General features: G+C 53.5%; 1 protein-coding gene across 2 annotated transcripts in view; it reads left to right on the forward strand.

Moving 5' to 3' along the window:
• LOC105486503 (grainyhead like transcription factor 1) overlaps nucleotides 1–2,934 on the forward strand; it is a 47,416-nt gene extending 44,482 nt beyond the window's left edge. The window contains exon 16 of one of the 2 annotated variants that reach the window (XM_071076216.1): nucleotides 1,204–2,932. In XM_071076216.1, the coding sequence (XP_070932317.1) occupies nucleotides 1,204–1,318 (115 nt within the window). In that variant the 3' untranslated portion in view covers nucleotides 1,319–2,932. Of the gene's footprint in view, nucleotides 1–1,203 lie in introns of both variants that reach the window. The other variant, XM_071076215.1, reaches the window with a different exon arrangement.
• The last annotated feature ends 24,744 nt before the right edge of the window (nucleotides 2,935–27,678 follow it).

The raw sequence follows: 27,678 nt of genomic DNA on the forward strand, positions 1-27,678 counted from the left end.
GGTGTGTGACCAGCGACACTGAGGATGGCCAGGGCAGCACCTTCGTGCGTCAAGCCCGTTGGAGCCACTCACTGGGTTGGGCACGTCCCACGGTGCTGTGCTGGGTCTTCACGTCTTCTTTCTCAGCTGGTCTTAGGGCTTGTTCATAGTTTATAGACAGTCGGCTGAGGCTCAGAGCTCGAGAGGCTTGTAGGAGCCACGGTTGGTATCTGCTCCCTCTGCAGCCCATGCCCTGCTCTACCCTCCTGCCCAGGATCCTTTTTCCAAGTTATATCATATTGCTGCTTTGTCCAGGAATTAGTATTTTTAGTTCTTTTTTGTCTGTCTATGATGTTTGGCATGGATAAGCAGTGGCTAGCATAAGAATTTTTTGGCTTAGTTTTAAAACAAATTCTAATGGGAAATTTCTAGATGGTTCTAGTGGAAAGAGTTGGACTTAATAGTAGTTAATTTGTTTTTGTTTGTTTTCTTGTTTTTTTGTTTATTTTTTGTTTGATAATAGTAGTTCATTTAAACTTGGAGGCTAACTTGCTGGAGTGTGCAATATGTCAGGGGGCTGTGGCTTCACATCGTGTAAGTTAGTGTTATTGATGTGCTTTTGCTTTATTCGTTTAGAGATGGTTTCACTCTGTCGCCCAGGCTGGAGTCCAGTGGTGCAATCGTAGCTCACTGTACCCTTGAACTCCTGGACTCAGGCAGTCCTTTCACCTCAGCTTCCCAAGTAGCAGGGACTACAGGCATATACCACCATGTCCAGCTAGTTTTTAAAATTTTTCTGTAGAAATGGGATCTTGCTGTATTATCCAGGCTGGTCTCAAACTCTTGGGCTCAAGTGATTCTCCTGCCTCAGTGTCCCAAAGTGCTGGGATCACAGGTATGAGCCAAGTACCATTTAGCAAGTGACTACTATTAAATACATGCTGGAGATAGTAATCATAAATAAGCTAGTATATTTCATTTTCCAAATGCTGTGATAGAAATGTATCACCTAATTTCCTCCTAACTCAGTTCTTTCAACAATCCTGTAAGATGGGTACTACTATTATCCCCATTTTATAGATGAGGAAGTTGAGGCTTAAGGAGATTTAAATAATTTGCCTCACATACCGCAACTATTAAGTGGGAGAGCTAACAGTTAAATCTAGGTCTGACTTCAGAACCGAGTGGGAGTGAAGTTGGCTTGTCTTGTCCCCCCCTATCCAGGATCCTGGTGAACATGGACGACAACATTGTGAAGCATTACTCCAATGAGGACACCTTCCAGCTGCAGATTGAAGAAGCTGGGGGGTCGTACAAGCTCACCCTGACTGAGATCTAAAGGCCCGCAGGCCACAGCTCCCCAGGAGTTCAGTGCAGGTGTTTCTAGATCTTATGGTTTGGCAAGTGCAGGTAACCCCAGTCAGCCATGTCGCCAGCACAGCTGTATGTCAAGGGAAGGGGTTCCTTGCAGGTTGGAGGCGGGGCTGCATCTGGCTTGGTGGTAGCATTTAATCTATTGCATTGGCGTTTTTCAGATGAAAGAGAAATCCATATACCATTATGTTTGAATGTCCTGATATATACAGGATTTAAAGTGAAAACTTTATTCCAAGAGTTAACAGAGTCTCTGGGAAGCTTTAGGACATCTGCTACGTTATTTATCAAAATATTGGGATATCTGCCGTGTGCCTACAATGTCGTGGGCCTGCTCGCTAGCGGAAGTCAGAAAAGGCGATAGGCTTGGCTTTAAGATTTCGTGCCCTTGCCTGAATTTAGTACAACTCCACTGCCTCAGGTTAGTGGGAGCGCACCTGAAGAGTACAGGGGTGAGCCCTCTCTCCCTTAACCTCTCACTCTCCACCAGATGTTTACTAAACAGGGCATGTTACTGAAATCTTCCTTTGCGACTTTCTTGGACATATCAACTGCCTTTCTCATGAAGAATGTTAATGGGTTACAGTATGGATTCAGTTCAGATAAAGCTGCATTGTATATAAGTGCAATATATTTTTGAAGGTCTGTAAATGTGTACATACATGTCTTATATAAATATATAATATATAAATATGGTGTCTGTGTACATATAGTGAAGATATGCAGTGAGAGCTACCTTAAAGACTTGCCCTAAACAAAGGTTAAGTTATTTTTGATGATGTATACCAAGCAGATAGAATACTGTGCTTAGTGAAACCCACTAAAAACCTTTTTCTCTGTTTTTCTAAACACAGTCATTCTGTAGCATAGCAAAACCTTCTCAAATGACAGAGATTCTGTTTGCTATTGAGAATGTTGTTAATTGGATTTCTGCACTGTTTAACAAATGAAGTAAAAGAAAAACACTACTGCAATCACGTCTTTTGTTATGCTAGTATCAGTCAGATGCACTTAGAGTGAAGAAACACTGTAATTACAGCACACAGATTGCAAGTATTGTGTACCAAGTGATACAACTCGAAATGGGGTTCTCATCTTCCTGTTTTGAGAAATGATTGTTTTTTCACACATCAGAGCCTTCGTGCTTTGATTATCTTGTATGTTAACAATTCTAGAAAACATTCATGAATTTATAAAAATACGTTACTGTGGCAGGGGAACATTTTGTACACATTTAAATATATAAAAATACTAAAATTTGGAATTTTATAACAAAGTCACGGGTATCTTTAGGTTCAGGGAACTAGGCTAGGTCATTCGTGTAAATGGACTGGTAGTAACAGTCTTAGGTTAAAGTATTCTAATGACGTATGGGAACTCAATTGCTGGTTTTCTAAGATAAGGTATGGGATATGGGTCATATAACTATTTTATATTTTTTATGAAATTGATTTTGTCTTGTGTGTTATTTTTAATTGTATCATTGAAGATGTATTTTAAACCAAAGGGATTAAATTTTATATGTCTATTTCGTAATATGTCATTTCCTGTTTTTCAGTTTGACTTTGCATTGCTCGGTAAAACATGAGAGCGGAAAAGCATCTCATTGCTAGCACTTTCTCCTTATTTCTTAATGTGTGTGCTTAGATCGTTTCCTTCGTGTTAACTTTTCCTTACTGATGCCTGAAATGATCCACATAATTGTTAAGTCAGGATCCCTGAATGATTTTCCAATTCTTACCAAAATTTAACCACCAAGGCTGAATGCTTTCGTACCTAAAATCTTAGTATTCTTAGTTTTTAAAAGCCTAACAGAAAATATTTAGTTAAAAAATTTACCAATATTTAAATCATCAGAATCTCTAAAACAGGCATCCTGAATGTATTCCAGGGTAATCCAGGGCCTAAATATGGTAGACACTAGAATGTATTTTAAATGGATACATGGTCAGATTAATGAAGCAAGCTCCCTGGTAGAGCTCCTGGGACATCAGCACTTTTCACAGTAACCCTCGGGCCAAAGTGAAGACTCTCCTGCAGCCTGGGTTCCCGTTCACTCAGCGGTTCCGGTGCATCCTCTCCGTGGGAGCCCTGCCTCGCTCCATGGGTTTCCTTCACCCCCTGCCTTCCCAGGACTTACCTTTGCCTCAAAACTCGCCTTTTCCCGGGCCTCGCCAGGGACATTACCCCTGGTTCCTCAGCCAGCACCCTCTCCCTGCTCTCACGGCTCCCAGTACTGACAGACACCTGCTGGCTGTCTCCACAGCCTCTGGTTTCCTGGAGAGCAGGTTCTGGTGTCTGTCAGCTTTGGATCTCTGGCACCCAACCCAATGCTGGTTACGTAGTCGATGCTCAGTGAATGATTCTGTAATGATAAAGTGACTAGTTTATCAGCAAAGCATCAGCAGGGAGCGTTTTTAGACATTACAAGCCCAGAAGTCAGTCAGGGCTGGACTTGGACCAGTAGGCCACAGAGTAGGACCAGTAGGTGGAACTGTCTGGGGGTCAGGCGTGTGCCACTGTACCTGGATTTCTGGCCTGGATCTTTGCAGTAACCCAACTGCACTCATTGTTTCCACCACCCCGGGCCCCTTTGTTTTATTCCTAATCTGGGAGCCATGATGATTCTTCTAAAATAGAAATTAGGACTCTGCTCAGAACCCTGCAGTAGCTCTCTGCCTCACTCATAATGTGGACGGGATCTGTCCTCCAGCCACTGACCTCAAATTCCACCACAGCTGAAGGTCCTGCAGAGTTAGGCCTGCTGAGGTTATGCCATGTTGAGAGCAAATGTAGGCATTCAGGTAATAAATGCCTTTGACTCTTAGTTTCTGTTGCTCAAAGCCACGTTGGAGACGTTTGCCCAATCTTGGTCATGTTTCCAGGAAGAAAGACTCGTTTTATGAGCCTCATGGGATATTGGTGGTATTAGTAACAAGATGAGTTGAAGTCTGAGTGTTAAGATTGCCGTTCTTAGCAAATACTTCTTTCTCCCTATTAAAATTCATCAGAAGCAGTTCACTTGCGGCTGGCAGGGCCAACGATACACCTTCAGTGTCCTCGGCTCTCCTGGATTCCTTAGCCCAGCATTCACTGTGTGAGGGGGTCTGGTCTGCAGCGACTATGGTCACCTTTCCAGCCCACAGGGCGTCAGTCAGCCCATCCCATTGCTGAGAGTGCAGGAAAGACCTGAAGAGCAGGGGGTAACATCTTCCCCAGACAGTGTTAGGAGGTTACGGGAATGTCAAAGGGCAGAAAACAATCCCTGCAAAAATGCAGGGGCTGCCTCAGTAGCATTCCAGGGGCCCAGCAATCTGGGGCATGTAACAGACCCCTCCAGGGTGAAGCACAAATGCTCAGCGACAATCTAGTCACAGCCCCTCATCAGTTTCCGGACTTGAGCTAGTTTGCAGAGCCAGGACCTCTTGAATAAGGGGAGCCCAAGACCCCTCAAGGAAGGACCTTAGTACATTACCAAAAATTGATACTGTCAATCTCTCTCCCAGCCTTCCCCGAAGGGAACCACCCTGGCCAGAGAAACTGTGTACTGGGGAAAAGGAAACAGACCTTTTGTTGACTATTGGACACTGGCTTTATCTAAACTGATACTGGTTCCAGGAGACTCAAAGCGGCACTGGCCTTCTAGTCACAGTGAGGGCTTATGGAGGTCAGGTGATCAATGGAGTATTCGCTCAGGTCCATCTGAAAGTGAGGCTGGTGGGGCCCTGACCCCCGGTTCCAGATGTGTAATTGGAGCAGACATAGCAGCTGGCAGGACCCCCACACTGGTTCCAGGACCTGTGGAGTGAGGACTGTTATGGCTGGAAAGGCCAAATGGAAGCCACTAGAACCGCCTCTACCCAGGAAAATAGAAAATCAAAAGCAATATTGCATCCCTGGAGGGACTGCAGAGATCAGTGCCACCATCGAGGACTTGAAAGATGCAAAGATGTTTAATGGGTGTGGCACACCAACGTGGCACATGTATACATATGTAACAAACCTGCACGTTGGGCACATGCACCCTAGAACTTAAAGTATAATAAAAAAAAATTTTTTTTAATGTAGAAAACAACAATAATAATAATAATAAAAGAAAGATGCAGAGATGGTGATTCCCAACACATCCTCACTCGGTTCTATTTGGCCTGTGCAGAAGACAAATCGATCTTGAAGAATGACAGTGGATTATCATAGGCTTAACTCAGTGGTGGCTGCAGCTGCACAGCTGTACCAGGTGTGGTTTTATTGCTTAAGTAAATTACCACATTTCCCAGTACCTGGTACTGTACGCAGCTATTGATCTGGCAAATGCCTTTTTCTTCGTACTTGTCCCCCAGGCCCACGAGAAGCAGTTTGCTTTCGGCTGACAAGGCCAGCAGCCCCCCTTCTCTGCTAGGGGCACATCCGCTCTCCAGCCCCACATCGCACTTTAGCGCACAGGGATCTTGATCTCTCCCTCCCACAAGATGTCACATGGGTCTAATACATTGATGACATCATGCTGACTGGACCTGGTAAGCATGAAGTAGCAACCCCTCTTGACTTACTGGAAACATATTTGCGTATCAGAGGGTGGGAAATAAATCCAACTAAAATTCAGGGGCCATTTCCTCAGTGAAACGTCTAGGAGCTCGGTGGTGTAGGGTATGTCAAGGTAACGCTTCTCAAGGAGAAGTTGCATCTGGCCCTTCCTACAACCAAGAAAGAGGCACAATATCTAGTGGGCATCTTTGGATTTTGGAGGCAATACAAATCTTCCTTGGGGTGTGTTACTCCAGCCTGTTTACCAAGTGACCCCAAAAGCTGCTAGTTTGGAGTGGAGCCCATAGCTAAGGCAGGCTCTGCAGCAGGGCCAGGCTGCTGTGCAAGCTGCTCTGCCACTTGGACTATATGATTCAGCAGATCAATGGGGCTCCAAGTGTCAGCGGCAGATAGGGACGCTATCTGGTGGCCACCATTGGTGAACCCCAGTGCAAGCCTTTAGGATTTTGGAGCAAGGCCCTGCTGTCATCTGCAGATGGTTACTCTCCTTTCAAGAGACAGCTTTTGGCCTGCTACTGGGCCTTAGTAAAAACTAAATGCTTGACCAGGGGCCACAAAGCTACTATGCGACCCAAGCTGCCCATCGTGACCCGGGTGTGATCTGAACCTCCAGGCCATAAAGTTGGGTGTGCACAGTAACACTGTCATGAAATGGAAGTGGTGACTACAGGACCGGGCCCCAGCAGGCCCTGAAGGCACAAGCAAGTTACGTGAAGAAGTGGCCCAGATGCTCCTGGTCCTCACCCCTGCTGCCCTGCCTTCTGTCTCCCAGCCTGCACCTATGACCTCGTGGGGAGTGCCCTGCATTCAGTTGACAGAGGAAGAGAAGACTCTGGCTGCTTTGCAGATGGTTCTGCATCATATACGGACACCACCTGAGGGTGGACAGTGGCAGCATCCCAGCCCCTCTCTGGGACATCCTCCCAGTGGGCAGAACTCCAAGCAGTGCAACTGCCCATTCACTTTGTGTGGGAGGAGAAATGGCCAGATGTGGGTTATATTCATGGCAATGGTTTGGCTACATAGGAACTTGGAAGGAGCTTGATTAGAAAATTGATGACAAAGAAATTTGGGGAAGAGGTAAAACCTCTCCAAATGAGCAAAAATGTGAAGATATTTTTCTCCCATGTAAATGCTCAACAAAGAGTGACCTCAGAAGAGGAGGACTTTAATCAGCAGGTGGAGAAGATGACCTGTTCTGTGGATGGGCTCATGAACAAAGCAGCCGTGGCGGCAGGGATGGAGGCTGTGCGTGGGCTCAGCAACATGGACCTCCACTCACCAAGCCCGATCTGGCTACAGCCACCGCTGAGTGCCCCATCTTCCAGCAACAGAGGCCAACAAGGAGCCCTGATAGGGCATCGTTCCCCAGGGTGATCAGCCAGCTACCTTGGGGCAGGTTGATTACATTGGACCATTTCTATCATGGAAGGGGCTGTGTTTTGTCCTTCCTGGAGACACTTACTCTGAATATGGATTTGCCTTCCCTGAACACAATGCCTCTGCCCAAACTGCCATCTGTGCACTTACAGAATGCCTCATTCTCACCTTCATGCTACTCCACAAAGCATTGCTTCTGACTAAGGAACTCACTTCATAGCCAGAGAGGTTTGGCAGTGGGCCCATGCTCATGGGACTTGCTGGCCTTACCATGTTCCCCATCATCCTGAAGCAGCTGGCTTGATAGGACAGTGGAATGGCCTTCTGAAGCCACAGTTACAGCACCAGCTAGGTGGCAATACCTGCAGGGCTGGGGCAAGGTTCTCTGGAAGGCTGTGCCTGCTCCAAATCCACATCCAATGGATGATGCTGTTTGTCCCATAGCCAGGATTCGTGCATCCAGGAATCAAGGGTTGGGAATGGGAGTGGCATCACTCACCATTACCCCTAGTGACCTGCTAGCAACATATTTGCTTTTCGTTCCCACAACTTCATGCTCTGCTGGCCTAGTGGTCTTAATTCTTGAGGGAGAAATGCTTTTACCAAGACACACAACGACGATTCCATGAAACTGTAAGTTAAGACTGCCACCGCGTACTTTGGGGTCCTCATTCCTCTGAGTCAACAGGCAAAGGAAGAGAGCTATGGGTGATAGAGCCAGACTACAAGGGGAAATTGGACATTCCTGCACAAAGGAGGTGAGAAAGAGGATGTCTGGAATGCTAGCAATCTCTGAGGGCGCCTCTTAATATTCCCGTGCTCTGTGATTACTGTCGATGGGAAATTGCAACTGAATCCAGGCAGGATTACCAAAGCCCCAGACCCTTCACAGGAATAAAGGTGGGGTCATCCCACCAGGTATAGTGAGTTGCAGCCAGCTGAGGGGCTTCCTGAAGGCGAAGGCAGTGCAGGATGGAGAGTGGCAAAAGGCAGGAATAAAGCCCAGCTCTGACCCCACACAGAAATGGGACCGCCATTGTCATGAGTGTTTCCTCCTTAGCTTTGAGTACATTCATGGTATACATATAGTACTCAAATAGCTTTGTTTCCATTCTTCTCTGATCCCCTTAGCATGTAACATACACGTGTTGGCTTTCTGTCAGTGGTTAAGTATGGTTAATTTCACATCATAATATTTAGAGTATGGGATACCAGGAGAAGACTGAACATCCAAGGGCTCTATGATGACCTCGTTATTGCCTTCATTTGGAGATTAAGTGAGGTTTAAGGACATGCAAATGGGTGCTAAGTTGACAAGGGGTGGGCGAGGGACTGAGGGATGCCCAGGTCGCTAGTGAAACCTCATTTCTGAGCATCTGTGAGGATGTTTCCGAAGAAACCGGCATCTGAATGAGTAGACTGAGGAGGAGTCACCTCCACCCATGTGGGCGGATGGCCCTCAATCCTCTGAGGACCTGAATAGCACAAAGAGACCGAGGAAGGGTGAATTCACTTTCTTCTTGAGCCAGAAAACTCTTCTTCTCCTGCCTTAGACACCGGTGCTGTTGGTTCTCAGGCCTTCTGAATGGGACCAGGATTTGTCCCACCCTCCCCTCCCTGCCCACCTCCATCCCCAAGTTCTCAGTCTCAGACTCAGAGTGAATGAGCTCCCCTGGTTCTACAGTTTGCAGATGGGAGGTCATGGTAAACCAACTTCTATCATCTCTCTCTCTCTTTCAGATAGATGGGTGATAGATAGACAGATAGATAGATAAATAAATAGATAGATGAGGGATAGATAGATGGATGAGGGATAGATAGATGAGATAGATGATAGATAGATAGATAGATAGATAGATAGATAGATAGATAGATAGATAGATAAGGGATAGATGAGATAGATGATAGATTGATAGATGAGGGATAGATGAGATAGATGATAGATAGATGATAGATAAGGGATAGATGAGATAGATGATAGATTGATAGATAGATGATAGATAGAGATAGAGGATTAATGAGGGGAGTTGGGCCCCACATTTATGGAGGCTGAGAAGTCCCACGACAGGCCGACTGCAGGCTGGAGCCCTGGGATACTGACAGCTTGGCCCTGTCCAAGTGTGAAAGTCAAAGAACCAGGGAAGCCGATGGTGTAACTTTCAGTCCAAGGCCAAAGGCATGAGAGCCCGGGCACCACAGGCATAGGTCCAAAGCAGAAGGATCCTGGAGTTCTCCAAGGACAGGAAGGGTGTGCCTCAGCTCCTGCAGAGTGGCCCCCCGCAGAGTGGATGCCGCCCGCCCACGCTGAGGGCAGGTCTTCCCCACCCAGCCCACTCAGACTCACACGCCAGTCTCTGGAAACACCCTCACAGACACACCCGAAAACAAGGCTTTACCGAGTTTCCAGGTATTCCGTAATACAGCAAGTTGACACCTAAAATTAATATCACTGCAGCCAAGGTCAAAGAATGCTCATTTCGGGGGTGGACAGACTGCCTTCCCCACTCTGTATCCCTGGGTAGTGTCTAGGGGTGGTCCTGCTCCCAGGGTGGGCGCTGGGAGTGGTCTGTTTGCCCAGAGCTTGGTCTCAGTCATGGGGTAAGGAGGGTACCTGGGCAGAGGCCCTGCCTCCCACAGCCTCCCAGGGCCTGTGGCAGCCTCTCTGCAGCTGCTCCCCACCCCTAGCTGGCTAGGTTTCCCCCTGGCCTCCCCCTCCCTTGTCTTCGTCCCGTTGGGCCTGTGTGGGTTGGTGGACTCCCTCCCCTGTCACTGCAGACGGAGCACAGGGAAAGCACGGCAGCCAGCGGGGTGACCCAGTTGCCAGGCGCCCACACGAAGCACTTGGCTCTGTGCACAGGCTGGTCTTGATAAGAGTAAGGAAACATCCTGCAAGCCGTGCAGGCTGGGGTGAGGCTGCCAGGGTGCCCCTGAGACCAATAGCCCCTCTGGAAGCAGCCCCTGAGAGAGACCAAAGGAGAGGAGAACCCCACCCTCAGGCCGCTCTGGCACCTTAAGGCAGACAGGGCAGAGCTGACCAGGCAGGATGGTCATCCCCAAGGCTGTGGGCAGTGACTCGTCACAGCAGCAGACAGAGCGGCAATCTCTTGACTGTCCCCAGAACCCTGCACGGTGTACAAAGGCTGTGCCCTTTCCAGTTTCCGTCCCACACCCGATACCCATCTCCTTTTTTTTTTTTTTTTTTTTTTCCTTGACAAGGTCTCGCTCTGTCACCCAGGCTGGAATACAGTGGCGTGGTCATAGCTCACTGTGGCCTCGAACTCCTGGGCTCGGGAGATCTCCCGCCTCGGCCTCCCAAGTAGCTAGGACTATAGGGGCAAGCCTAGCTTATTATTATTATTATTATTATTATTATTATTTTGGAGAGACAGGGTCTCACTATGTTGCTCAGGCTGATCTCGAACTCCTAGCCTCAAGCAATCCTCCTGCCTCGGCCTTCTGAGCGGCTGGGATTACAAATGTGAGCCACTGTGCCAGGCTCTTTGTCATTTTTGTTCTTTTGGATCCAGCCTCAAAGCAGGGTGTGCCCAGCTCAACAGTGCCTGAGGACTGCCCCCTCCACCTGCAGCCACCACCTCCTCGGAGGCCAGGCTGGCTGCGGCTTTCATTCCAGCTCCCTTGGACTTGAGGGGGCTCCTAGTGCCTCCCCAGCCCGATTTCCAATCTGGTAGCTGTTTGCAGGCAACTTTTGGAGGGCGGGGTGGCTCTGGCCTGCAGACGGCACCTCAGAGGTGCTATGCAGTGAGATCATCGTCCTCATATTTTCTTTTCATTCTTTAGACATGCTTTCTTTTATTTTCTTTAGCATATTTTAAAAAACAGATTTAATGTCTCTGTCTAATAAATCCAGTCTCTGGGATATTTCAGGAAGTTTCTGTTGATTTCTCCCCTGTACATGGGCCGTACTTTTTTGTTTATTTGCATGTCTGGTAAGTTTTTGTTAATAACTGGACATTTTAGGTAACGTAATGTGGCTACCGTGGAAATCAGATTCTCCCTTTCCCCAGGTTTTGTGGCTGCAGTTTTGTTTGATTAGTGACTTCTCTGGACTAATTCCGGAGTCTACTTTCTGTGTTGTGTGGACCCTGCAACCTCCACTCAGCAGTGCGGTGGGTGGCTAATGATTGGACAGAGATGGCCTTCGACACCAAAGCTTCCTAGTCCTTGCCAAGAGCTCTGTGGGGTGTTGGGGTACCTTCAACACTGAGCCAGGCCAGCGGCATCTCTGCCTTAGCCTGCACTTCCTGCTGCTCAGAGCCTCAAGATCACCCAGAGATGAGATCTCAGCCGCTCCAGGTCCTTCCTGAGCATGTCCACAGCCCAGGAATGTGCACGGCCTCCCGGGTGCCTGGGAGTGTGCACGGCCTCCTAGGAGCCGGGAACATGTTGGAGCCTCTGAACGCACCTCTGCACCTTTCACTGCCCGGTTTTTCCTCCTAAGCCTTTTGGTGAGCCCAGTGTCTACTCCAGCTGCCATGTGCCTCCTCAGCCGTGAAATTAGGCAATTTCTTCCAAATCGTTTTTGACAAATCCCCTTGGGAAAAAGGCTTTTCTTACTGGGGGAGCTGCCCAGCAGGTCAAATGAGGGCAGCCTTGCAAGCAGGGTTTTCCAGGGAACCACCAGACGGCAAAATAATGACAGTTCTCCGGATTAAGCCTTCGAAGGAGCTCCCACCCCGATGTGCCACTTCTGGGGCTTCCAGGCTGCTGGCTGTTGCTGTGATTGTGGCTTTTGGTTTTCAAGGCTCCCGCAGGAGCTGAAGAATACAATGGATGCCACTCAGTGAGAGGAACAAACCACTGACCACACAGAAACGTGAATCTCAAAATAACTGCGGAACTCAAGAAGCCAGACAAAAAGAACACGTTCCATGTGGCCCAATCATCTACAACTCTAGAAAACGCAAACTGATCTGTGGTGACAGAAAGACGGGAGGCTGCCTGGGCTGGGGGCGGGGCGGGAGAGTGGGAGTGAAATGGGGCTCAAGAGGACATCACCCTCTGTGAGGGTGATGGAGATGCTCGGTATCTGATGTGAGGAGAGTTTCAGGAGTGCATACGTGAAAACTTACCAAATGGTATACTTTAAGTAGGTGCAGTTCATTGTATATGAATTATATCTCAACGAAGCTGGGTTTTTTTCATGAAAAGATGACCTGGATCTCTGTCTACCTGAAAACAGCCGTCTCCTTCTCCCGGCTTCCCCCAACTGCAGTCTGCCTGCATCCGGAGTTGGCAGGACCACATCTCTGTGTGACAGCAACTCCCTCCCCGTGGGTCCCTGTGGACACAGCTCTGCCCTTGCCCACCTCTGCCTGCACAGCTCCCTGGGGAGAGTGCCCCCTCACCCTTGCCCTGGTGAACACCTACGGACTGCCAGCCAAGCCCATGCCCGCAGCCCCTCCTGCTCTCCCTGTCCAGGGCTTGCCTCTGGTTGTTCTGGAATCCTCTGTGTATGCAACTGCTTCTGTCCACAGCAGGCGGTTTTGGAAGGGCACCAGGACGCGGTGGCAGGAGCCGGGCTTCCGCATCTGCTGTTGAAACAAACTCAGCAGCAATCTGGAAACAACCTAGCAGCTCAGCACCCTGGGCCTGGTGGAGCGCCCGGCACCTGCGCTGGGTGGGGGCTGTGCAGTCCTGGCCGTGGTCTGGAGGGGACAGGCCTAGCTGAGGGACAAGCACGGTTCGCTGCTCTCCTTCCTGCCTCTGCCTCTCTCCTCCACGAGCCCCTGCCCATGGGTGAGGAGGGCCGGATGGTTAGCAGGGGCCCCATCGGGGGGCCCCACAGCCACCAGACCCCTGTCCAGCCAACTCCTCCCCTCCAGCCATCACACCCTGGCATGGCCCCAGAATGCCCTCCTGTTGGGACAGCAAGGGCTGGGGCCTGGAGGAGCCTTTCCAAGCAGGAAGAGGGAGGTGCTGCCATGGGGCCTCCTCTTTCCACGGCCCACAGCCCTCCCTCCCCACGCTGGCCTGCACCTGCCCTGGAGACCAGAAGCCAGCCAGCCTGTCTGCAGGTCTGTGTAGCCGGCCCTGGTGGCTGGCAGCCAGGCCAGGACTGGCCTGTGGGTGTCTGGCCCAGCTGGCCACCGGCCACCTTTCTCCCACTGGCCTTGGCCACAGCCCCACAGCTGGCGTGATGCTGCGACCTTTCCCCCACTTCCAGCTCTGGCTTCCAGATGATTCCAGGCCCCTGAAGTTTCCACGAGTCACATGTTGCTGGCAGGCTCCCACCCCGTTCCCTCTCCTTGCTCTGGGTTTAAAGGGCCACTCTGGAGAGCAGGCACGGGGCCTTGTGCCCCTGAGCAGGGCCAGGTGTGGGACCAGAGTCTCTGTTGCGCCCAAGGCCCTCAGGCCTCAGAAACCCCTGCCCCACGCCGCGCCGGTGCTCCCAGCTTTCCCTGAATGTCATTTGTCATGAGGGCTGAGGTTCAGTGACCCACTTACTCTGGTGGCCGACAGGATGGTGTCCATGGGCCACACCCCTCCCAAAAGAGACTCTGACCTCTGCCCCTGATTAGTGCCCACAACCACCACCCCAGCCACTTCTCTGCTCCCTGCAGCATGGCACAGACTCCCAGGCACCCCCTCCTGCACACCTGTCCCCAACACAAGAGTGACAGGTGGGCCCCTCATCTGCCCTGAGGAAGCCTGAGGCCCAAGCGATCTTCCCAGAGACCCGCAGCAGGGGCACAGGGCTGTCCGCCTTCAGAGCAGGGGCTGCACCACATGGGCCAGATGGAGAAACTGAGGCCCAGAGAGGGAAGGCTTCCTGAAAGCAGGGCCGGATACATGAGGCCCTGGTGACCCGCAGCCCCTCGCTCTGCCTTGATCAATACCTGTGGACCCAGGGGCACAGAGCCGAGGGTGGGAGGTGTAGGGGGAGCTGATGACTCGCACACCTCTCACACCTGCCTGAGGGTGTGGGGCAGGAATGTGGGGAGGTCATCTTGGCCCTCCCCCGGCCTTAGGGGAGGGAAGCAGGGTCCTGGGCAGAAACTACTGCCTGCCATGGAAGCCTCCAGACACCACCCGCCTCTGCCTGGCTTCTGCATTCTGAGACCTTCCCTGTCTCCAGCCTGATGCTTTGTAGCCCTTGGGCAGGGGGTTCCCCCGATTGCATGCTGATTGCAGGGTAAACGGCACCAAAGTCGGTTCTCGGCTTCTACCCACTCTCCCCTCCCTTCTGGCAATTCTTGTTCTTCAGGTCTGGGACAGGACTCAGTAAGCAAACTTAGGAAGTGGCATCCACCAGGCCACCCCAAAGAGCCTCCTGTCTGCTCCATGTCCCTTGGGTCTGTGCCCTTCCCAGGCTGAGGCTCCTCGGCCTCCCAGCAGGCAGTGGTCCACCTGCCCCTGCCCAGCTCCTGGAATGGGCTCGCACTACTTTCCCGTCCCCCAGGGAGATCCCCCATGGGCACACAGGTTGCAAGAGGTCACTGCAGTCCCTAAGAGGAACCTTCTCATCTAAAACTTGCAAGGACCACCACACCTGTGTGAGGAGACCCCAGAGCTCAAGGGCCTGGGACAAGTAAGAAAGGGAATCTAACTGTATTTCTAGAGGTATTCCAAGCCTGCAGAAACAGGCAGGGAGGTGGCCCGTCTGCCTGCTGCACTTAGGCTGTGACAGGTGACTCACTGCACCCCTTCTGAGCTTCCATTTCTGCAGTTTGAAAATGGGAGCAGTGATGAAACTGACTCATGGGCTAGCGTGGAGACAGAGATGGCGCACAGAGCTCGTGGAGCACGTGGTGGGTGTTCGGTGCAGCTGAATGAGGGTTGCTATGGCAGCGCTTCTGAGCGCAAAGCACTGGCCTCCGGCTCCTATCCAGAAATACCATCGGCTGCACACGGGGACTTATGCCTGAAATCCCAGCTCTTTGGGAGGCCAAGATGGGAGGATCACTTGAGGCCAGGAGTTCGAGACCAGCCTGGGCAACACAGTGAGACATCTCTACTAAAGATTTTTTAAAAATTAGCTGGGCATGGTGGTGTGTGTCTGTAGTCTCAGCTACTCGGGAGGCTGAGGTGGGAGGATCGCTTGAGCCGGGGAGTTTGAGTTTGCAGTGAGCCGTGATTGCATCACCGCACTCCAGCCTCGGCGACAGAGCGAGACGCTGTCTCAAAAATAAAAGAGTGGGCATGCGTGTGTGTGTGCGCGTGTCTGCACCCACGTTGCTGTTGTGAGTGTGTGTGGCTGCTCTCTCAGGGGCAGGGGGACACTCTGATGAGAATAATCACCCTGGTGCCCAAGTCTTGGCTTCTAAGTGTCGTTTTTCACTAAAAGAAACCAAACCTCCTTGGAAAAATGGCTGACTCCAGGGACAGGCCTGGGAAAGGGGCAGGTGGGCCTGGAGTATCTTGTTGAGCCAGAGCAAGGACTTGCTGGAAGAATGATGGGACATGTCAAAAGGCGACAAGAGCCAGGGCGGAGGGGCTCTGTCTTAGTCTGTGCGCACCTCCATGACAAAATCCCATAACTTGCTGGCCTCTCCATAATAGGAACATATCTCGCGCAGTCTGGAGGCTGGGGAGTCTGCGGTCCGGGCCCGCATGGCTGGCTCTGCTGTGGGCTGTCTTCAGAGTTGCCAATGGCTGATTTCTCACGGTGTCCACCTGTGATGGAAATAAAGGAACTAGCTTTCTGGCCTCTTCCACCCCCATGACCTAATCACCTCCCAAAGGCCCAGCCTCCTAATGCCATCACCCTGGGCTGAAGGCTCAGCCTCCTAATGCCATCACCCTGGGGAATGAGGGACTTTGACACTGGAATGTGGGGAGGGTACAGATGTTCAGACCACGAGGGCTCCCACCAGCCAAATCTAGGAGAGTTTTGAGCATCTAAGTAAATAAATAATTATAACACATCTGAACAAAACAGAATATCACCCCTCCACACGGATATAAACTAATACATAAATAAATTGAAATGTTAACGAGAAATAGATATTTACATAATTTCAGTGTTTACTAATTTACAAAATAAAAAAGAGTAACTTTACGCGGAGATGCCTGGCAGACGGCACTTCATCAAAAGACCACAGTGAACGCTGTTGGTAACAGGAGAAATCAATCCTGTTAGGCACCGTGAGCTGCAGTGAGAAGAACATAGCCTGGCTTGGGAGATTTCCTGCCAAAGATGCAAACTCTGAACCAATCATAGGGAAACATCGCACAAACCCAAATGCAGACCCGCCGAGGGCATTTTCCCTCGCGGGACACCACAGAGAACCCTCTGGCCTGAGAGCGTCCTAAAGCACAGTCCACTGCTGTCTCTCCCGGGGCACAGCCACCTCTGCCTCACCTTGCTGGTGCAGACAGGGGTGTCCGTGCACAGGGTCTCTCTTATGGATGTCGTGCCTGAAGGGCTGCATGAGAAAGAGGGGAGGAGTTGGACCCCAAGGAGTAGAGGGGAACTGAGGAAAGACAAGGAGAGAGATCGGGCTTTGTGTAGTCAGGGAACCCAACTGAAAGTGGCCCGTCACTGGGGGAGCCCCAGCAAAGCAGCCCCACAGCACCCCTGCTGTTGTGTGCTGATGGGGGCTGCCCTGGGAGGGGCAGAGTCTCATGTGGCAGCCAAGGACTTATGCGGACAAGGAGGGGCAGTGAAAGGTGCATGCATGTGTGTGTGCCCCTGTGCACACAGCCTGTGTGTATAATTGCATGCATGCATGTGTGTGTGTGTGTGTTGGAGGGTGGGTTGCCTTGGCTGGTGCCGGTAGCTTAACTGCTAACTTTGCGAAGGGAGGCCATGTGGAAGGGTGGGCCCAGGGCTTCTCAAGAATCCCTGTGTCATGGGACATTTTTAGCTGTTCTGTTTCTTCCCGAGGGCAATTTTCCATCAGGTGGGGCCTGTCAGCCTGGAGAAAGAGGGATACCTTCCCAAGGAAAAGAGGAAGAGGAAGGAGCTCACCTTCCTGGGCTGTCACCTGGTTCTGGGCCTTGCACTGGGTGCTGGGGATTCAGCTAATTCACACTGATGTCAGTCAGCGCTCTTGGTCGCAAGCAACAGCAAACTCTCCAGCTAACGTGGGCAGAAAGGCAATTCTAAAAATCTATAGGAAGGCTGGAAAAACAGACAGGAACACGGCGGAGGCCTCGGCCCAGGAACTGTCCAGGACACAGCCCGCTGTACTGGGAAAGGCAAAACTGCAGGACAAGGGTTTCCTGGAGACAGGAAGGGAGGGGTGAGGGCACCCATGAGTGACACAAGTCCCTAGGCTACCCCGGGTCTCTCTAAAGGGGGAAGGTGGCAGTAGAGCACCTGGAATGGCAGGAACCGGGCAGGGAATCCCAAGGTAGTCTTGGGGACCTTCACAGAAGTGGTGACGTGGTGGCAAAGGCTGGGCCAGAGGTGGGAGGAGAGCGTGGAGAAGGGCACTCTGGGGCTGGGGCAGGTGGGGTGGGAGCCTGGCCTGCCTCAGAGTGGCACAGCTGTGATGTGAGGGCTCTGGGCGGGCTGCGGAACTCGGGAGAGGAATGCAATGAAACTGTTTGCCTCTTCCCTCTTCGAGGGTCTCCTGTCACAGGAAAAGGGGTGGGCACCTGTGCAGCTCCTCAGGCTGGAGTCTCCTCCTCCGACCTCTCTCAGTTGATGCAGGCCCCTCCCCGTCATTCCCTGGAACACCCGCATCATCTCCAGCGAGAAACAGCAGGGCCGGGGCCCACATCCAGGCCTGGGACTCTGCATTCCTCACTGCTGCTGAATGTGTTTGGAATTGGTCCAGAGGGAAGCGGGGAGCAGAGAGGGGTTTGAGCAGGAGAGTTCCAGAGCCGCTGGGCTGTGGAGAGCTGATTTGGCTACAGCTGGACAATGGACAGGAGACAGTGAGGCAGGAGGCAGAGCTCCGGGCACAGACGAAATGAAGGCAGGGACACGGAGCAAGCGTGGGCTTGGCAAGAGTGTGGAAAGAGGAGAAACTGGTCCAGCTTGGTGACTGACTGGATGTGGAGGGTGAAGAGGAAGTGGCTTGACCAGAATAAGCCTTCTTGTCTAAGGGAAGGCACTGTGGTTTTCAGGCCCCCTGAGCCTGCGGCCCCTCTGGCCTGGCCCCCGTGGAGACATCTCCTCCCCACAGCAGGGCCCTGGGCAGCAGGCGCAGAGCCATGGGGTTTTCTGGAAAGGCCTGATTTCCTGGAAGGCCCAGACAACAAACACACAGCATATCTCTGCACTTGTGACTGTGCCAGGGCCTTGACCTGGGGAGATGAGGCCGTGTGCACAGCAATCACATGCAGAGGGCTCACCTCGGCTCCCCGGAAGCTGGTGGGAGATAGGGGGAGACAGGGAAGAAGTCTGAGGGCACAAATGCCCAGGAGATACAGTGCCCTCCTCATGGGGCTGTATCTGAGACAGGGGTCCCAGCTAGAGGCCCGAGTACGCCAGGCTGTGAAGCTCTGCCAAGTACTTGGGAATCTATATGCACGCGGGGCACCATTTCAAACCTCGTGAGTCAAGTGGGGAGGCGTTCGTATGAGCATGTGTATGGGCGAGTCAGGTGGGCAGGCGTATGTATGGGCAAGTCAGGTGGACAGGATTGCGTATGGGTGGGTCAGGTGGACAGGTGTACGTATGGGCATGCGTATGAGTGAGTCAGGTGGACAGACGTGCATATGGATGAGTCAGGTGGACAGGCGTACGTATGGGCAGGTCAGGTGGACAGATGTTCATATGATCGGGTCAGGTGGACAGGCGTACGTATGGGCGTGCGTTTGGGAGAGTCAGGTGGACAGGCGTGCATATGGGCAAGTCAGGTGGACAGGATTTCGTATGGGCAAGTCAGGTGGGCAGGCGTGCATATGCATGAGTCAGGTGGGCAGGCGTGGGTGTGGGCAGGCATGCGTTTGGGTGGGTCAGGTGGGCAGGTGTGTGCGTGGGCGGGTCAGGTGGGCAGGCGTGCGTATGGGCGAGTCAGGTGGACAGGTGTGCACGTGGGCAAGTCAGGTGGACAGGAGTGCACGTGGGCTGGTCAGGTGGGCAGGCGTGCACGTGGGCGGGTCAGGTGGACAGGCGTGAGTATGGGCGGGTCAGGTGGACAGGAGTGCACGTGGGTGGGTCAGGTGGACAGGCGTGCGTATGGGCGAGTCAGGTGGACAGGAGTGCACGTGGGCGGGTCAGGTGGACAGGCGTGCACGTGGGCGGGTCAGGTGGACAAGAGTGCACGTGGGCTGGTCAGGTGGGCAGGCGTGCGTGTGGGCGGGTCAGGTGGGCAGGCGTGCACGTGGGCGGGTCAGGTGGGCAGGCGTGCGTGTGGGCGGGTCAGGTGGGCAGGCATGCGTGTGGGCGAGTCAGGTGGACAGGAGTTCACGTGGGCCTATCAGGTGGACAGGCATGCGTATGAGCGAGTCAGGTGGACAGGAGTGCACGTGGGCGGGTCAGGTGGACAGGCGGGCATATGGGTGTGCCTATGGGAGAGTCAGGCAGACAGGCATGCATGTGGGTGGGTCAGGCGGACAGGCGTGCGCAGGGGCGGGTCAGGCGGACAGGCGTGCTTACGGGTGGGTCAGGTGGGCAGGCGTGTGTATGGGTGTGCCTATGGGAGAGTCAGGTGGACAGGCGTGCCTACGGACCGGTCAGGTGGACAGGCGTGTGTACGAGCAGGTCAGGTGGACAGGCTTGTGTATGGCCGGGTCAGGTGGACAGGCGTGCGTATGGGCGAGTCAGGTGGACAGGAGTGCACGTGGGCAGGTCAGGTGGACAGGCGTGCGTGTGGGCGGGTCAGGTGGGCAGGCGTGAGTATGGGCGGGTCATGTGGACAGGCGTGCATGTGGGCGGGTCAGGTGGACAGGCGTGAGTATGGGCAGGTCAGGTGGACAGGCGTGCACGTGTGCGGGTCAGGTGGACAGGCGTGAGTATGGGTGGGTCAGGTGGACAGGCGTGCATATGGGCGGGTCAGGTGGACAGGAGTGCACGTGGGCGGGTCAGGTGGACAGGCGTGCATATGGGTGTGCCTATGGGAGAGTCAGGCAGACAGGCGTGCGTGTGGGTGGGTCAGGCGGACAGGCGTGCGCAGGGGTGGGTCAGGCAGACAGGCGTGCGCAGGGGCAGGTCAGGCGGACAGGCGTGCGTACGGGCGGATCAGGTGGGCAGGCGTGTGTATGGGTGTGCTTATGGGAGAGTCAGGTGGACAGGCGTGCGTACGGACCGGTCAGGTGGACAGGCGTGTGTACGAGCAGGATCAGGTGGACAGGCTTATGTATGGCCGGGTCAGGTGGACAGGCGTGCGTATGGGCGAGTCAGGTGGACAGGAGTGCACGTGGGCAGGTCAGGTGGACAGGCGTGCGTATGAGCGAGTCAGGTGGACAGGAGTGCACGTGGGCGGGTCAGGTGGGCAGGCGTGAGTATGGGCGGGTCAGGTGGACAGGAGTGCACGTGGGCGGGTCAGGTGGACAGACGTGCGTATGGGCGGGTCAGGTGGACAGGCGTGCATATGGGTGTGCCTATGGGAGAGTCAGGCAGACAGGCGTGCGTGTGGGTGGGTCAGGCGGACAGGTGTGCGCAGGGGTGGGTCAGGCGGACAGGCGTGCGTACAGGCGGGTCAGGTGGACAGGCGTGCGCAGGGGCAGGTCAGGCGGACAGGCGTGCGTACGGGCGGATCAGGTGGGCAGGCGTGTGTATGGGTGTGCCTATGGGAGAGTCAGGTGGACAGGTGTGCGTACAGACCGGTCAGGTGGACAGGCATGTGTACGAGCAGGTCAGGTGGACAGGCTTATGTATGGCCGGGTCAGGTGGACAGGCGTGCGTATGGGCGAGTCAGGTGGACAGGCGTGCGTATGAGCGAGTCAGGTGGACACGAGTGCACGTGGGCGGGTCAGGTGGGCAGGCGTGCGCGTGGGCGGGTCAGGTGGACAGGCGTGAGTGTGGGCGGGTCAGGTGGACAGGCGTGCGCGTGGGCGGGTCAGGTGGACAGGCGTGAGTGTGGGCGGGTCAGGTGGACAGGAGTGCGCGTGGGCAGGTCAGGTGGACAGACGTGCGTGTGGGCGTGTCAGGTGGACAGGCGTGCGTATGGGCGGGTCAGGCGGACAGGCGTGCTTACGGGTGGGTCAGGTGGGCAGGCGTGTGTATGGGTGTGCCTATGGGAGAGTCAGGTGGACAGGCGTGCGTACGGACCGGTCAGGTGGACAGGCATGTGTACCAGCAGGTCAGGTGGACAGGCTGGTGTATGGCCGGGTCAGGTGGACAGGCGTGGGTATGAGCGAGTCAGGTGGACAGGAGTGCACGTGGGCGGGTCAGGTGGACAGGCGTGCCTGTGGGCGGGTCAGGTGGGTAGGCGTGCGTATGGGCGGGTCATGTGGACAGGCGTGCACGTGTGCGGGTCAGGTGGACAGGCGTGAGTATGGGCGGGTCAGGTGGACAGGCGTGCGTATGGGCGCGTCAGGTGGACAGGCGTGCCTGTGGGCGGGTCAGGTGGACAGGCGTGCATATGGGCGAGTCAGGTGGACAGGAGTGCACGTGGGCGGGTCAGGTGGACAGGCGTGCACGTGGGCGGGTCAGGTGGGCAAGCGTGCGTGTGGGCGGGTCAGGTGGGCAGGCGTGCGTATGGGTGTGCCAATGGGAGAGTCAGGCAGACAGGCCTGCATGTGGGTGGGTCAGGCGGACCGGCGTGCTTACAGGCGGGTCAGGCGGACAGGCATGCGCAGGGGCGGGTCAGGCGGACAGGCGTGCGTATGGGCGGGTCAGGTGGGCAGGCGTGTGTATGGGTCTGCCTATGGGAGAGTCAGGTGGACAGGCGTGCGTACGGACTGGTCAGGTGGATAGGCGTGTGTACGAGCAGGTCAGGTGGACAGGCTTGTGTATGGCCGGGTCAGGTGGACAGGCGTGCGTATGGGCGAGTCAGGTGGACAGGAGTGCACGTGGGCAGGTCAGGTGGACAGGCGTGCGTATGAGCGAGTCAGGTGGACAGGCGTGCATGTGGGCGGGTCAGGTGGACAGGAGTGCGTGTGGGCGGGTCAGTTGGGCAGGCGTGCGTATGGGCGGGTCAGGTGGACAGGCTTGTGTATGGCCGGGTCAGGTGGACAGGCGTGCGTATGGGCGGGTCATGTGGACAGGCGTGCACGTGGGCGGGTCAGGTGGACAGGCGTGAGTATGGGCGGGTCAGGTGGACAGGCGTGCATGTGGGCGGGTCAGGTGGACAGGCGTGAGTATGGGTGGGTCAGGTGGACAGGCGTGCATATGGGTGGGTCAGGTGGACAGGCGTGCCTGTGGGCGGGTCAGGTGGGCAGGCGTGCGTATGGGCGGGTCAGGTAGACAGGAGTGCACGTGGGCGGGTCAGGTGGACAGGCGTGCATATGGGCGAGTCAGGTGGACAGGCGTGCATATGGGCGGGTCAGGTGGGCAGGCGTGCGTATGGGTGTGCCTATGGGAGAGTCAGGCAGACAGGCGTGCGTGTGGGTGGGTCAGGCGGACATGCGTGCGCAGGGGCGGGTCCGGCGGACAGGCGTGGGTACGGGCGGGTCAGGTGGGCAGGCGTGTGTATGCGTGTGCCTATGGGAGAGTCAGGTGGACAGGCGTGCGTATGGACCGGTCAGGTGGACAGGCGTGTGTACGAGCAGGTCAGGTGGACAGGCTTGTGTATGGCCGGGTCAGGTGGACAGGCGTGCGTATGGGCGAGTCAGGTGGACAGGAGTGCACGTGGGCAGGTCAGGTGGACAGGCGTGCGTATGAGCGAGTCAGGTGGACAGGAGTGCACGTGGGCGGGTCAGGTGGACAGGCGTGCGTGTGGGCGGGTCAGGTGGGCAGGCGTGCGTATGGGCGGGTCATGTGGACAGGCGTGCATGTGGGCGGGTCAGGTGGACAGGCTTGTGTATGGCCGGGTCAGGTGGACAGGCGTGTATATGGGTGCATGTGTGTGCACAGGTGCTACTTTATTTCTTTCTGTGTTCAACACGTGTTCATGGAAGTGCTCCAGGCCCAAGGCGAAGGAATAGGATGTAGTAGGGGCAGGCTCTCTGCCCCACACTGAGTCCTTGGGCTCCGGAGAGACACACAGATAAGTGGTTACGTGGATGCCTGGGAGCCATGAGCACACACAGACCCACCTGGGCCCAGCATAAGGGCCAGGGAAGACTTCCTGGGAGTCCAAGTGGAAGCTGCAGGGTGAGTAGGAGGAGGGAGGGTGGGTGTCAATATTTTAGGAGTCAGGGGTGCACAGAGTCCAAAGCAGGTACTCTGAGCATGGGATGGATACTCTGGGGATCGCTCAAGCCGCCTGAGCACAGAGCTTATGGAGATGAGCATAGAGCTTATGGGAGGAGTAAAACCAACTTTAAATTCCCACAGCTCTGCTGGGACTACTGGGTCCAACCATAAGACAGTGACAGATAGCAGACTTACCTTTCCGCCATAAACAACTAGAAAACTAGACAAATTATATGAAGCAACTGTTTTTAAGCATAGGTGCCATGGCAGGGCTGTGACCGTAGAGGACACACATGAGGGAGTTCCAGCTTCACCCTGGCTCTCTGCCCAGAGGTCGTTGGGGCGTTTTCTGATCACAGCACAGGGAAGTAGAGCTCGGAGAGTGGTGGCGGCATGGGCCAGAGCAGGCAGAGACTGGAGTTTAGGGCCACCGAGGTGGCTGGAACGTGTGGGGTTCCAGAGAGGAGAGGGTTGAGCAGGGAAGGAACTTTCAGACATTTGCAGAGGAGCTCTCTTGAGTGTTTGAGTGAATACTAAACTGCAGTGCACAGGATGAGACTGCAAAGTCTGGCAGATGAGAGCTGCTGGGAGCTGGGAGCTGAAGGGGGTGCCGCAGGATACACGGGCACAGAGACCTTGGAGTTCTGGGCAGCCAGAGTGAAGAGACCACAGCAAACATGCCAGGCATTCAGCTGAGACCTCAGAAAAACCACCCTTTTTAAAAAAGTTAGATTTATTCAGGTACCATTTACATACAGTGAAATTCTCCATTTTTAGGTGTACAACTCTATGACACATGCATACAGTCATGTAATCACCACCACAGGCAAGACAGAAAGCATTTCTACTGCCCAAATGTTCCCTGTGCCCTTTGGTCATCCTTTCCTCCCTCCACTCCAGGCCCCGGTAACCACTGCCCTGATTTCCGTCCTTTTGAAAAGCACATGCCTTAGGTGTCCTACGCTAACCCTGGGGGAAGGGCTGGTCTAGAGTTGTCCTAACAAGCCCACAAACAAGCCTTGAGAGGACAACACATCTACCAACAATTTAGTTGCCAAAACAAAATTCACTAATCTTTGAAAGAAAACAACAAAATCTAGATACCCAACAATGTCATATCATAATGTCCAGCATCCAATAAAAAATTATTAGACATGTAATAAAGCAAGAAAATTTGAGTCATAACTGGAGAAAAACTAGTCCATAAGAAGTCCTGTTGAAGCCGGGCATGGTGGCTCACCCTTGTAATCCCAGCACTTTGGGAGGCCGAGGTGGGTGGATCACCTGATGTTAGGAGTTCGAGAACAGCCTGGCCAACATGGTAAAACCCTATCTCTACTAAAAACACAAAAATTACCCAGGCATGGTGGTGTATGCCTATAATCCCAGCTACTCGGGAGGCTGAGGCACGAGAATCGCTTGAACCAGGGAGGCGGAGGTTGCAGTGAGCTGAGATTGTGCCACTGCACTCCAGCCTGGGAGACAGAGTGACACTCCTTCTCAAAAAAAGAAGCCCTGTTGAATTCATGGGGCAAAGACAAGGTGTCTTTTTTTTTTTTTTTTTTTTTTTGAGACGGAGTCTCGCTCTGTCGCCCAGGCTGGAGTGCAGTGGCGCGATCTCGGCTCACTGCAAGCTCCGCCTCCCGGGTTCACGCCATTCTCCTGCCTCAGCCTCCCGAGTAGCTGGGACTACAGGCGCCCACAACCGCGCCCGGCTAATTTTTTGTATTTTTAGTAGAGACGGGGTTTCACCGTGGTCTCGATCTCCTGACCTTGTGATCCGCCCTCCTCGGCCTCCCAAAGTGCTGGGATTACAGGCGTGAGCCACCGCGCCCGGCCAAGGTGTCTTTTGTCATTGAGTATTTTCCACTGATAGATGGTAGAGCTACCATGAAAAAATATTAACATTAAAAGGAGTCTTCAAAAGCAAAAGAGAAGCACGGGTGTAGGAGCCAGCCAGAACCCAAGTGCATCTAGATGGCCAATAGGTGCACAGTGTGGGCAGGCCTGGAGTTAAACACTAGGACCAGACATGTGCACAGTCATATCACTAAGGGGTTCAGCCTGGGTGAAGACACAGACATGTGAGCACAGCACAGAGGGTAGATGCCACAAGAGAGACACAAATGTCCCAGGCATCAAAGAGTGACAGATCATTTCTGCCTAGAGGAACTGTAAAAGACTTCATGAAGGAAATTTTTTTTGAGATAGTCTCACTCTGCCACTCAGGCTGGAGTGTAGTGGTGCAATCTCGGCTCGCTACAACCTCCGCCTCCCGGGTTCAAGCAATTCTCCTGCTTAGCCTCCCAAGTAGTTGGGACTAAAGGCATGTGCCGTCACACCTGACTAGTTTTTGTATTTTTAGTAGAGACAAGGTCTTACCATGTTGGCCAGGCTGGTCTCAAACTCCTGACCTCAGGTGATCTGCCTGCCTCGACCTCCCAAAGTGCTGGGATTACAGGCATGAGCCACTGCACCTGGCCAGCAAATTTATTTTGCACTGGGCTTTTAAAGATGATTGAGAAATAAAGAAAATAATTTTAAAATCACCGTTAAAGTCATTTATTACCCAAATGTGATCACTGATGGTGTTCTGGTAAATTCCTTCTGTCTAAATTATCTTATGTTTTCCCAAGTGGAGCTCCATCTCCTTAATTCTGTTTTGCATTTTTCAGTTAACGTTATTTCAAAAAGCATTTTCTGAAAATTCTTTGTAGCAGCTATTTTTAACAGCTGTGAAATATTAACTGTCTGTGACATAATCCAAGTAACTGATTCTCTCTGTTGTTGGGCATTTAGATTATTTTCAAGTTCTAACTAATCCTGCAACAAGCCTCTTGTTCTCCCCTGTTCTGGTTACTCTCTTAAATTGGATTCCCAGAAATGGGATAATTGTTTCCAAACGTATTTGGGAACACCTGGGAAGTTCCTGATCTGTATTGCCAAATGACTTTTCTAGAAAAGTGGAGTGTACAAATTTGCACTCCCACTACACGTACTCTCTTATGTTGTAATACATGTTTACATGCTTTTTTCCCCACAAATTACGCCCTATCCACCTTCCTGTCCCCGGTGCCTGCACAGGCAGCTGCCCAGCGGCGTCCCTTTCATCACACATACCCATACTTGCACCATACGTGACCGTACTTTCACGGAGAAGGAATATCCAGGGTCAGGGGGAACATCCCTGACAGACATTCCAGGAACCAAGACGTGGACAAGTGTGGATGGACACGTGGGTCTCTGGACTCTTTCTAGAACACCTGGCGTGGAGATGAGATGGCCGTCAGAGACTCGTCTGTTCTGCTTTCTCGCTTGGTGGCTGAGACGCTGAGATCTAGGTGGGGCAAGTGGGTTCCACACGGCACAGTTCGTCCACATCAGCGCAGTGCCTGCTTCTCGGGGTATAGCCAAGCCGGGGTCTTGCAGCCTCAGCTCCCAGCAGGACCTGCCCAGCCAGGGTCCTCAACCCTAGGCTGACATCTTGGCCTCACTGGAGTCACAGCTCAGCCCTCACCCTGTGACTCTGTGCATGTGAGGGGTGGGAGATAAGAGCTGGAGGCCAGACCTCCTAAGAGGAAGGAAAACAATGTGAATGTCGGGGAGGCAGATAAAAACTCTCACTTTTATTCAGTGAGAGTTTCCTCTTCTCACAATGCAGGGAGGACCTCAATATGGCTGTCTCCCCTTTTAGAGACGCTGTGTCCCAGCGAAGGGGCAGCCAGAGCAGGAATTCTCAACCTTCCAGGACAACGGGTGGCCACGAGAAGCCGGGAGACCAGGGCCAGTGTCTCAGGCTTTCCTCAGCTGCTCTACCTGCAAACTGGAGCTGGCAGGACCGCCTCTCGAGGCTGCTGTGAGCGTCCAGTTAGACCACGTGGGTGGGCGAGGGGCTTGTGCCTTGCCCCAAGCAGGGAGCTCAATGCACACCTTTATATAGGACATATTCAAGGAGGCCAAGCTCACCAGGCCACACTGCAAGGCCTATTTTTTGGGGGGCGGGGGCGGGCGGGTTGGGGGACAGGGTCTCACTCTGTCACTCAAGCTGGAGTGCACTTACAGCCCCAACTTCCTGGGCTCAAGCAATCCTCCCACCTCCCAAGTAGCTGGGACTGTAGGCGTGCTCCACCATACTTGGCTAATTTTTAAAATTTTTGTAGAGACAGGCTGTCATCGCTATGTTCCCCAGGCTGGTCTCAAACTCCTGGCCTCCAGTGGTCCCCCAACCTTGGCCTCCTTAAATC

The sequence above is a fragment of the Macaca nemestrina genome, chromosome 13, assembly GCF_043159975.1.
Source record: "Macaca nemestrina isolate mMacNem1 chromosome 13, mMacNem.hap1, whole genome shotgun sequence".
Classification (NCBI taxonomy): Eukaryota; Metazoa; Chordata; class Mammalia; order Primates; family Cercopithecidae; genus Macaca; species Macaca nemestrina.